General features: G+C 39.4%; 1 protein-coding gene across 1 annotated transcript; it reads right to left on the bottom strand.

Moving 5' to 3' along the window:
• Positions 1-352: 352 nt before the first annotated feature.
• On the bottom strand, positions 353-2,934 carry LOC105046980 (uncharacterized GPI-anchored protein At4g28100). The gene is made up of 2 exons (XM_010925740.4): positions 2,097-2,934; positions 353-838 (listed from the first exon to the last, which is right to left on the bottom strand). Exons 1-2 carry the CDS (start codon positions 2,748-2,750, stop codon positions 473-475), a joined length of 1,020 nt encoding a protein of 339 aa, XP_010924042.4. The 5' UTR covers positions 2,751-2,934; the 3' UTR covers positions 353-472.
• Between the last annotated feature and the right edge of the window lie 10,051 nt (positions 2,935-12,985).

Genomic DNA, 12,985 nt, shown 5'->3' with positions numbered 1-12,985 from the left:
TGTCACTCTTAGGTCATAGTGTTGCCTTCGCCCTTTGCTGATATTCACCCAGAGTAACCGCACATTTGGAGCCCGCCCATAACTCGAATGTTTCCAACCCATGCATATGTACCACGACGCTAATGCTCCTGAAGATTGAATCACTGCCTTTGTTGCTCAACACTCAATTAATTGCTCCCGGGACGTGGATCCTATCCATGTGCACCTGTGGTCAGTCGTCAGAGAGATTTTATCCATCACCGGTTGCACTGTAGAAAGTAATTACAGATCATCACCGAACCACGTCCAAGACCAAGAAGACCATCAAATCATAACCATCCAGAAGCAAAAGACGCAAAGACCACAACGCAGGTGTGAGAATCAGCAGCAATATTTACTGTAGATATCATGTACTATAGACTCGGCACTGGGGAACTAAAAATTTTACAGCGGGCAAAAGGACGAAAATGGACAGACCTTTTGTCATTTCCTCTCAGGTGCCTCCAAGCACCACGGGACCACTCACGAGAGAGATCAGGGCGAGGACAGGAAGGAAAAAGAAGGAAAAGACGAGGGCAGAACGGGAAGAGGCGGAGGAGGACTCGAGCTTCTGGAACTGGAGAGAGTCCACGGCGAGGGGCATGTTCTCCTGGTCGGGGCTACACTTGTAGTTGCCGTCCCCATCGTGGCTCGGCGGGCGGACGCTGTAGAGTACGGCGCGCAGAACAGCGGACACCGTTGGAATGTAAGCCGTCCTGTTCTTGGCTAGCAGCCACGTCAGCCCCATAAGCTGGCAGTCCCGCCCGAACAACCTCGTCGTCCGATCACCGCCGCTGCTCCCCGATCCGTGGCCCTTCAACTGTATCACCACCACCACCACCACCACAAAGAAACAATTTGATAAGATCATCAAACATTCTTCTATTTCAATCTCAGCCGTCTGCTCAACTGCTGGAGATGAGAAGTATCATTAGCTAAATCGCATAACTGTTATCCAAAGGTTACTAAACAGAAAGCATTGCCATGAGCCAAAATCGTTTAGGTGGATTATTTCGGAGTAGTGTGATCCTCGTGTTTCATATGCTATGTTTCAATGATTAAAGATTTTGTGGTATCTGCAGTCAATCTGTTTAACATACCATGGAAATCCAAAATCATTGACCGTGATAATTTGGATCATTGTTGTTTGCCGTTAAGACAAAATCTCGTAGTTCGTCCCATTGCTTTGAGCCATACAATGAAGAGTTCGGGATCAATCCCTATTTCTATGAAAATTACAACCAGTGGTTTAAGCAATGGAAAAAAATTTGGATGTTTTTGGGAAGTTTGGAGTTTAGTCGGCCTGCACACGAACTTCACGGTGTGGGTTGGGAGCCTGGGGCTGGGAACTGGGGTTTGTCTTCCCCTTCCAAGTAGTGTAAGAGTAGTATGTAGGGAATGTATATTTATTGCCATGAGTTGCATCAAATTTTCCCCAAACAGGAATCCAAATTTCACCAGAAAACGGTGGCCATGAGCGCTATTTATTATCCTGAAGGGATGTAAGGCATGAAACCATATCATTGTGTAGCATTTATTAAGGAATAAGTATTTTTCTCTAATTTTAATATATGAAAATGATTAATTCTTATTTTGATATAGTTTTGTTATAAATTAGAAAAAAATCCCACTAACCCTTTTACGAAATAATATATTATAAATAATATACAATAGTTAATTAGAAATGTGCCTTTATTTCGAAATAAAGGTTACAAAGTTAAAATGCTAAACACTGCAAAATTTTCTTGTATAAAATGATTAATAAAAAACACAGAAAAGAGAAAAAGAGTAACAAAAAAAATCCCATTGGCCCATTTTCACATATCCCCTCGGTTGGACATCAAAAAACAGCAATCGCCTCGATTATTTGGGACCTAAAAATGACCAAGTTAATATTTAGAGACTCAAATCAAAAGTAATGGCGTTTTCTTGAAAAAATTTAAAAGGAGACATTTCAATATTTTTTGCTGTTTCTATTCTAAGAAATCGCTAAGTTGATTTAATTAATTAATTAATTTATTTTAAAAAGCCTCGGGAAGCGAAAACGGGTGGTGCAAGGCCCCGCTTGAAAGACTGACCTTCTCAAGGGACCGCAGACAGCGAGTGCATCCGGCGTAGGAGGCGTTCCGGCAGTTGCTCTCCAGCTCTCGCACTGCCGCCGTCGGCGTAGCGTTCCTGGCGGCGCCGCTCACGTTGAACGCCGCCGGGCAGCGGAGCGAACTGATCTGGTGGAGGCGGATGCCGCAGAAGCAGAGCACGGTGTCGCACGTGGCGTTGGGCCGCGGCAGGTGGATGTCGCGCCGCTCCAGCGACCTCTGCAGCGAGTCCACGCACTTCTGGTTGTCGTCCGGCATCAGCGGCCCGTCCACCGCCTCCGCCGTCGCCGACGGAGGTTGTCCCACCTCCAGAGCCGACCGGGCGTGGGCGGCGAAGAGCCAGGCGGCCAGAACCGGGCAGCAGCGGCTGCGGTCGAGCGACCGGCCGCAGGCCTCGCCGACACCGCCGAAGAGCTCGTCGGAGAGGTCGAGGCGGCAGGTCTGTTTCGCGGACTGGACAACGGGGAATGCCGGAACAGTGTTGGTGGTGGTGGTGGAAGAGAAGTCCCGGGGGTCCGGGGGCTCCTTCTTGTCGGAGTGGACCTCCGGGAAGATTCCGGCGGAGGCCGGGAGGGCCAAAAGGGCGGCCAGGAGACGGACGAGTAAGAGAGACCAGGAGGAGGAGGTTGTTGTCATTTGCTTCGTTTTCCTTCCTTTGCTGATTCAAAGAAGATTCAGGAAATATTCGGATATTAAGACCCCCTTCAAAAGAGGAAATGGTCTTGGAAATGTGGAGAAAAAGGTGGAAGGAAAGCTGTGGCTTATGGGGGGATCCTTTCTTTGGAGACTTACTTTTCTCTTATGTGGCTTCCCGTACGAGAGAGAGAGAGAGAGAGAGAGAGGGAGGTGGGTATTGGGTTGTCGTGACCTTTTCTTGGTCATTCCCTGGCGAGATGGCAAGTTGGGGGCCTTTTCGACCGTGACCTTTCTTGTCTATGTTACACCATTCACAGAATACAGCTTAATTCGCTAATTGGAAGCTGACACGTATACATATGAGACGTTTTGCAGCTTAGGGTACATTCAATAGACCGTCCTCGAGGCGCTGCAGAGTGGAGCGAAACGATGAAAGGAATCGTAAGGAGGCCCAGCTTTTGTCGTCCAGGTCTTTTCGTCGTTCCCTCTACTTGAGGGGCACATCAATCAGATGAGTCCTCTGCGGTTATGAGTGAATTATTAAAACAGAAGGAAGTAAAATAGATGAAGAATTATGGCTTCGAGTTCTTTTTCCCCCTTAATTTTGAATGTTTAGAGCCGTTGATCCACACGAGTGAGACTACCGTTCTCAATTGAACCAGACCGATTTTTGGGCAGCAAGCTGCTTACGTTCAGGTCTATTATAACAATGCAAACAGACTGTTCTGGTTTCTACTTCCAAAGCTTTTCGTTTAAATATATGATATTATATATATATAATGTCTATTGTTGATTTATTAATTTGCTGCAACAGCCATTATATTATTATTTAGAAGTTATAAAACAACGGATATGAAACTAATATTCCTGTGACATATAAATAGTTTTTAATTTTTAAATGTAAAAAGGGAGAGTTTCTGATCTCCATCCTATTTATATAATAAAATTTATAGTAATATAGATGGAATTTGAATAGTTCTCCACCATCATCACACCTCCATATTTTGACGTGCATGTAGTCATTTTGACAAAAACCCTTATAATTTTAGTTGTCATTGATTATAAATTTTCTAGTGTAACTGCTAACAACAAACACTTCAATGAGACCAATAGTTTTGCCTTACTCTAGAACTCCTGCAAACCGGGCCAGAACCAAGATGTTTTGACCATTGGTTGGTTTCCGTGTGGAAGTTTGATCGTCCAAAACCTGGATGTCAGCGTGACGCGGAAAGGGTCCCCCAAGGCCAAGGCCGGCCTACAAAATGAGATCGGAGCCGAGAATCGTGGCTTTGGAGGGATTTGGGATTTAAGAAGAAAGAAAAGAAGAAGTTTTGCGTTCTCGAGAAGGAAGGAGTGGGGAGAGGAGAGGAAAGGAAAGTGGTATTGCGGTCGGACCCTGGTGCCCGCGCCGGGAGGATGAGATGTTTGGTGGGGGCATTTTGGAGATGAGAACCAACAAACCTTGGGGAGTGTGGACGCTGCAACGGCTGCCACATGCGAGGGACGCTGCGGGTTTGGTTGGTTACAGGCGATGGTTCACGTGAATGGTTTTGGAAGGTATGGGTAAAACTATTCCGGACAATAGCTCGAACTCTGATATCACATGGAGCATTGCTGCTTTAACTCGCAAATAAGCTCAAAAGATATCTATCCCCTTTTGTCATAGTAGAATGGGAAAGAAAAAAAATATTATAAACCTTTTAATAAATATATATATATATGTACTAAATATGTATTTATATATGTATATACATGAATAGATGGGTAGATAGAACATACTATTTTAGAGAGGATGGTGGGAATGACATTCCTCTGTATCCTAATAATCAAAGAGATAGATCGCTGATTTCAGCTACTAAAGATTACCAACCGTGTAGATGAATTTTTGTGAAGAAGGGATACTAATAGAAAACTCTTTCATCAAATCAAAGATTTTTCTTATTACCTAATTTCCTTTGACATTGTACTGTGAATGAATTTCCTCATATAATTGTAATTCACCCCTCTCTAGTGCGCAGTTCATTGCTCGATGGAGTTGAAGGAGAAATTTTTTGCTAAAAGGTTTCTTTATACATATATATGTACATATACATAGACATACATACATACATATATATGTGTTGTAGAGAGAGAGAGAGAGAGAGAGAGAGAGGAGTGGCTATTATATACACCCCAATTTACCAACAAATTACTATACCAATGATGAATGGGACTAAAGTTTCCCAAAGTATTAAAACTAATCAAATTAGCTGGGTTTTAATGTTAAACACCTGAAAATTGAAACCAACCTCATATTTTCCCACTTAATCAAGGATTAGCCCCGACCACTGCAAACATCCAAACTTGCTTGTTTTGTTTCCACCTTCCGAATCATGATGTCTTCAACTTTACATCCCAGCCCGACGTCAGCCTCCATTATAGCAAATAAAGAGAAGCACTCCATTACAGCAAAGAAAGGGAAGCATATCAAATCAATGTGCTATGATGAATCTAGAGAACGACCAGAACAACTCTCTATCACCCGGTCCCCATACAATTAGAGGAGATTGGTGGCTAGAAAGAGCGTGGGCACGGTTTAAGCAAACGTCATCGCGCATTTGGAATGGCCTTCATAATTTACGCAGTCCCCGTGCACCCCAATCCTGCGTGCCGTGAACCAAAAATTAGGATCCCACATGGAGACAACAAGACACGAGTCTGCGTGGAGTTTGACAGCTAAAGAAGTTACTTTAGAAAAGAAGCAAACAGGAGAGAGAGAGGGGAGGATCCAGAAAAGAAAGAAAAAAAAAAAAAGTAAAAAAAAAAAAAAAGGAAAAGGCCTGCTGGATGTTCACCCCTCACATGGAAGTTGTCTCTATCTTCTTACGTTATCATAGATTCATAGTATTTTTTTTTTTTCTAAGCAAATTCACAGTCGAAGCCCCCACTAATAGTACGTATGATGTTTTTATATTCATTTCTTTTATCTTAGGATCAGTCTTCTCCATTTCCCCACCCATATCAACAAGAGATTGGGATCACCGGTGGGGACCTAATATAGAGAAAACTACAAAACCAGAAGACAAATTGACACCCACCCTTAATAAATTGACACGATCAGAGCTTGGGACAGTGTGGACGCAGTGACAAACCACCAGAATCTGCTTATCTTGTGTATCAAACCCCAAAGCCTATTACAATCATACCCATTAAAAGCTCTTCTAATCAAAGTGCTAAAAGCCATCTCAAATCCCATAAAGATTTAGCTTTGGAGGAGCTCCTTTCATGGGATGGAATCTCTCTTGGAAGATGGGCTCAAACCATATTTAAATGAGTAGTGCGCGTGGGATGTGGTGGCTTCCCATTTCTAAGCCCAAGCTTTTGAGGAGGGACCCCGGAAAGAAAAATAACGGGGCTTTGGGTGGGGTTGGTGAGTCTCTTGGGGAATTGGACTTGGATAATTATTTTAAAAGAGAAGAAAACAAAAGGACATCTCCAAATCGCACCTTTAGCTAGCCTCTCACTCAGCTATACGCGTGAAACCAATCAACTTTATCTTTTATCCCCGGAGGTTGCAGCCTTGGCGTGGGAATGGCGAGGGGTAGCCCTTTTATTTCCTCCCTCCCACCCCTTTTCCCCTCTCAGTCGTTTCACGTGTCATGCGTGTCGGGCCACAGGACAAGACTCGCACCTGACAATTTTGAAACGGCCCAACAGGCGTAGATACGCATAAAACGGCCATTGGGTGGCTGTCTTGCTTTAAATTTAAGTTAGTCTGTTACATCACATCATTATTAAGATCAGTAGATCTAAGGCACCCATTGAAGATCCCACTTGTGTCGATTGCAGTTGGCTCAACCAGTAAAACATTTTTGGAAATTTGACTCCGAGCACGTGAAGTGTCCCTTGAAAATCTAAAATTAATGGTCAATTAGATCGCTGGCTCGTTAAATCTGGACTTGCCTCAAGAAAAAGAGTTGAAATTTTTAACATGAAGATATTTTAAAAAATAATACAAAAATAATAACTTAGAAAGACAAAACGGCTAAGCAAAGTGTCGATTATATTACATATTAAAAATAATGAAGTACAAGTCAAGTATCCTGCATGGTGGAATAGTCGCCGAATCTGATAATTAGATAGGCTGATAAGGCTCAAGGATGCAACATGCTCTCGACACTCGGTCGACTACATGTTGGAAAAGTTGAGACCAAGTTTAGAAATGTGGGATTCTCTCATTGTCATACATACAAGGTGTGTAAAAGCCTTGTCCATGTCAGGGTAGTCAAATGTTCATGTCTAGGCAGTGTGAGAGAAATATTGAATGAAGCATTCTTCCTATTTCTATGGTGTAGATTGGCAGTTATTTCCAATAATATTGAGAGGTTTCTTGTCTGATAACTCACTTCTTAAATTTTACAACTGATTATTAACATGAATAACTTCCTTTTATTCTTTCCTCAATAAACTTCAGCGATGGAATATGACCTCTTGTATGAGTGGTAAGTAACCAACTATGATTTTTTTTAAGTGTCTAGATATAAGTTATTAGTCAAATCTTGATTGATGTAATACATTTCTATAGTTTCTCTATGATTAATTATTCTTAGATATAAAATTGCACCTATGACTTAATAAAAATAAATATTTTTGTTGAATTGGTTAAATATAAGTCATCACCTAATCAACCAATTATGAGATATTAGCTAGTGATATGCCATTTGTTAGAGCCAAAGGCTCATGGCTTGATATATGAAGTATTGTTCATTCTGATTTATGGGTTTCACGATTTTTTCCTTCAAAAGATATCTCATGTGAAAAGAATAATCTCTTTCTATATAAGTTAGAGTCCCCTTTGACTTGCAACTAATGTGAGATTAATAATATCCTCCCTTTCTACATCACAACATAGTTTTCCAATTAAGAAGGAATCTGTGTATGGATAGGAGATGTCTTCCTCCTAATTTTTACCACAAGCTAATGTACAAGTAAGAAAAACCCCACAGTTGAATGGGTGGTCTTTTACCTAATGTGCTACTGTTGCGGCTAAGGACTCATGTTGTGTCTGCTCTAACCCATAGGAAGAGCAGACACAACATATGTGGGATTAATAATATCCTCCCTTTCTACGTCACAACATAGTCTTCCAATTAAGAAAGAATCTGTATATGGATAGGAGATGTCTTCCTCCTAATTTTTACCACAGGCTAATATACAAGTAAGAAAAGCCCCACGGTTGAATGGGTGGTCTTTTATCTAATATGCTACTGTTGCGGCCAAGGACTCATATTATGTCTACTCTAATCCATGGGAAGAGCCCCACAGTCAAAGGAGTGGTCTCTTACCTAGTGCACCACTGTCGCAACTAAGGACTCATGTTGTATCTTCTCTGACCTATAGGCCTCATGATTTTATCCTTCAAAAGATACTTCACATTAGAAGGATGATCCCTTTCTATATAAACTAGAGTCTTCCTTGATTTGTAAGCAATGTGGAACTAATGATACCCTTCCTTCTACACCATAATATTATTGTACATTAATTGATCAATCATATACTAAAAAAGGCCGTAATATTTATCTTAACATATATCTTACAACTATCATGACTATGATATAGATCATAAATTTAAAATTGACTAAATATGCCTACTCATCCTGACATAGGCCATAATTTTAGTAAATTGATTATATTTATCATGTAAAAAACAACAATAATTGAGGAGGACGGTCGTGCTTATTGACCATAATAATGAGCAAAATTTGAGATGGTAGATCATACATGTTGACCATGCATTCACACCTTATCTTGGCAATGACCTTGACTAGTGCCATATGGACAAGGTGAAAGGCCAAAGACTGGTTGGAATCACATGATCCCTACTATTCATAAATTAGTTTGTTGTAAATGTTTTGAAGTTTATTTTATCTGCTATTCTTCTAATCTACCAAGATATAGGCAATAGTTCATAGATTTGTGGTGTGGTTAGTAGGAAGCATTATATCTAATACTCTAAATGCAAACTCACCATAATTTAATTAAGAATCATCTTTTTACGTAATATAATTTTACATCAAACCACATTTTAGAGCATCATCAGGTGCCCAATAAATGATGCTTACAAGTGTCGGTTACTTAGCAACGCTAACTTAGTGTTATCTATTTGCGACGTTAGTTAGCGTTGGCAGTTGAGCCAAACGTCGCTTTTTAGAAGCGTCGGCGGGTTCGTTGTTAGCGCCAACGCAGCCCATGCGTCCATGCCGCTTTGGTGAAGGATCGTGGACCAAATTTGCAGTGATAATAAACATCGGCAAAGTCCAAAGAAAATATGTCGCTGTTTCCTTTGTTTGTTTGTTTTTTTTTTTTACCATAGTGGAAGTAAAGAGCTTCCATCATAATAAAAAGGACTTCATTTTGCTTGTATTTCCATGAACGCTTTGGATCCTACGAGTGACTAGCCAACTAACTTAGCCCAAGGTCACATCCAAGTGCCATTTTTTTTTTTTTTTGAGATGAAGGAAAGCTTGGCCACCAAAATTTATTCAATTGAGATAAATTACCGAGCCAAATTTGAAGAAAGAGTAAAAAATAAGGAGATTCGAAGAGTATTCGGTCCCTACACATCAATCATAAGAAGAATAAAATAATAAAAAAAAATTTAAAAATTATCAATAAATAATACTTATTTTCATCTTCAATGCATGCAAAAAAAATTCTTCATTCTTCATTGAAATTCTAATTAATTTTCTACCAAATTAAATGGATCGTCTTTCACTTTCAACCATAAATCTCCACCTGTGAACTTGTTGTGACACCAATTAAAAAACTTTTGAGGAACACAAGAAGCAAGGTCTAAGATTGGGCTGCCCTAAAATAAACCTCTCCAACATAGCAATGCTTCCGATTTCCATCCTGGATTCTAAGCTTATCAGATTGAGACCCCTCTTCTATTTAAAAAAATGAATAATAGTTATAATAGATACTATAAAAATTCAGATTATTAACGATGGCTAATTACCGTTGCTAATAATCCACATGCCATCGATAATAACCTCGCTATCGCTAATTCTGTCTTAACAGCCAATCTGAAAAAATCTAGTCGCTAAATATCTTTATTAGCGACAGAAATCCTAGCCGTCGCTAATAAGGCTATTAAAGATGACTTTAGCGATAAAATTTTTCGTCGCTAATTATTTTTTAATAATAATTAATCACAATGAATTATGATTCCTAATACCTATTATAATTAAAATCCAAAGATAATATGACAATCAGAAATTAAAAACTAATTATATTATATTTAAAATATAAATTATATAATTTTTTATAAAAAATATCAAAAAAATAAAATATATCAGAAAAAAAAGTCCGATCCTCATCGTCGTCTGCCTCCTCCTCCTTCTGCTCCTCTCCAACAATTGGTGGATGAGAGTCGAATGTCCTAGCATCCTGTAATGAAAAAATAAAATAATATTAGTAAGTTTTGATATGGAGGTGTATCTTTCGATATGAAGGTGTATCTTTCTATTCTCAAACAGATTATTCCTATACATTTCATTCGATGATACGGAGCTACAGACACCCCCGACCCATTGATTAGATGGTTAGATTGAATTTTTAGCTCTTAGATCTTCTTTTCGGACTCAAATCTAAATATATGAAGCTTCTAAATATGAAAACTTAAAATAAGTAAAAGGGTTTAGTAATATAATTACCTGATATGATGGCTGGGATGATGAGCCCAATTGGTCATGCAGCTATAGATCCTGAAGAAGCTTCAGGACCGTATCGCAGATACATCCAGGAGGCTCTGAGATCGCTGACTCAGAAGCCTCTGCACGATCTCCTCCGTGTACGTATTGCTTCAAGTCTGGGACGTTGAGGCCTGTGAGGATGCCAAAAGATATCAAGCTGGTGGAGGGTCGAAGCTGTAGCTGAATCTTATGATTTGGTTTCTACTCACCCCCCCCCAGTAATGCTTAGCCATTCCTTAAGGTCAAGGGGGGCTGAGAAGACGGGTCATCGCCATACCTCTCAGTAACATACACTGCATAATGCATCTGTACAGTTCATAAATACATTAATTTTAATATAAAAATTAGATCTTATAACAACTTAATTAGTAAATAAAGTTTGAAATTCTTATTGTTATCTGTCACGATGTAAAATCTAAATAGTTGCTAGTCTTTCTAGACTGGTGTGTGGCTCGCCACAACTATAGCTGATCTGGTGGATGACCTAGCTGATATATTTACAATAAGTAAATAATAAAATTAAATTAATTAAAGCATGCACATAACAGTTTATATAGTTCCAGTGAAGAGTTTTGGTATAAATTTCTTACCAGTTTGTCGATCACAATATGTGTGCCGATCGAGCCATCCGTGTGTCTGATCGGATCCTACTGGATGGTCCGATTCTGTCGGACCTTCTGCTGGCTACCAGAGTACTCTTCATTGCTCCATTGGTCACAGAGGGCTTGCCATATATCCGTCCGTATAGAGTAATCCGTGAAGAACCTCCAATCTGATGGTGACTGAGAATCAGAGTGCTGGATGGCGGACTGCCTGAGGCTGTAGAGGTTATCTCGGAGCCTTCGTGTGGCCACCTCCTCGAAGGTCCGATGGCCAGCCTCCTCATTCTGGAGAGTCTTGAATCGATAGTACTCTTACAAGATAGAAGCAAACGTATATTAATATATAATTAAAATACCAATGTACTAAGAATTTAAAAATTAAACTAATTTTGACTTACCAGAACTATCTCCTATGCCGCATCACGAGCTACGGACAGTCAACTCGAGAACTGGTTCATCGATCCTGACATCAATCGATGTATGATCCCGATAACAGCACAAGATGTAGAAGGCTCTCTGAATGTGCTGCAAAATTGATTTCGAAGAATAAATGTTAACATTAAAATTACTAAATTTTAAACATATTAATTGAGCATGTAGTACTTATGAGTGGCTTTGGATATGGATGATCTTTCTATCCTTCGATTGAGTTGGAGGTGCCGCAAGCTGGACGAGTCCAACGGCCGTCGCTAATACCGTTACTAATATTAGACAATACTAGCCATTGCTAATACCATCGCTAATACTCACAATAGTAAGCGCGCTAATGCGGGGACAGGGCCGCAGGATCGAGGCTACGGGCTGGGGGCAATGGGCCAGGGGTTGTGCGATTAGGCTGGCGGGGTCAGGATGCGTGGGGATTGGGGAATGCCGGGAAGGACGTGCAGGGGAGGGGGATCACCATCGATCAGGAAGATGCACCGGGGAGATGGGGAAAAGCCGGGAAGGAGGAGAATGAGAGGGGATTCACGGGAAGGAGGAGAACGAGCATATAATTTTTTTTCCTTTCAACGGACTAGGAGTGTTTTTTGTCGGACTATTATCGACGGTAGCACAGCTGTCCGTAATACGGTCAGTAAAACTTCATTTTACATAGCAAGATATTAACGACAGAAACTATCGTCACTAATACCCATCCACCGTCGCTAATACTATTAATTTTTTTTAAAATATAAAATTTTAATATTAATTTTTTTAAAAAATTTTAAAATAATTTTTTTTAAATTATTAGCGATGGCAAATTATTCCATCGCTAATGCCATCACTAATACTATTAATATTTTTTAATATTAATTTTTAATATAATTTTTTTCTCTTTGGTCATTTTTTGGATGGTTAAAAATTATTATCGGATTTTATTAATTTTTTGAACTTAATTAATTTATAGATCAAGTCTTAATTGATTTAAATTAGATTTAATTTAATTAGGCTTGATTTAATTTGAGACTAAATTGAATTTTAATAATTCAAGTAGGACTTGGATTCAAAGCCTAATTGAATTAAGTTTCACAGAATTTTGAATTGGATTCGAATCGGGTTCAAATTGGATTCGAATTAAAGCATGGATCTGATCCTCATTGATTTAAATTAGATTTAATTTAATTAGATTTAACTTAATTTGAGGCTACTTAGATTTTATAATCTAAGTAGGACTTATATTTAAAGTCTAATTGAATTAGATTTGACAAGATTTCGAATTGGATTCGAATCGAATTCGAATCGAATTTAAATTGGATTCAAAGTAAATCATAGATCAAGTTCTAATTGATTTAAATCAAATTTAATTTAATTAGATTTGACTTAATTTGAGATTAATTAGATTTTATAATCTAAGTAGGATTTAGATTCAAAGCTTAATTGAATTAGGTTTGACAAGATTTCGAATTAGATTCGAATCAGA

The sequence above is a fragment of the Elaeis guineensis genome, chromosome 6, assembly GCF_000442705.2.
Source record: "Elaeis guineensis isolate ETL-2024a chromosome 6, EG11, whole genome shotgun sequence".
In the NCBI taxonomy this organism is placed as follows: domain Eukaryota; kingdom Viridiplantae; phylum Streptophyta; class Magnoliopsida; order Arecales; family Arecaceae; genus Elaeis; species Elaeis guineensis.
This window is presented reverse-complemented; position numbering and strand designations above follow the sequence as displayed.

Coding starts and splice junctions, on each gene's coding strand:
- LOC105046980 (XM_010925740.4), bottom strand. CDS start 2,750: ATGACAACAACCTCCTCCTCCTGGTCTCTCTTACTCGTCCGTCTCCTG. Junction 839..2,096: donor GTCTGCGGTCCCTTGAGAAG/GTCAGTCTTTCA, acceptor GTGGTGATACAG/TTGAAGGGCCACGGATCGGG.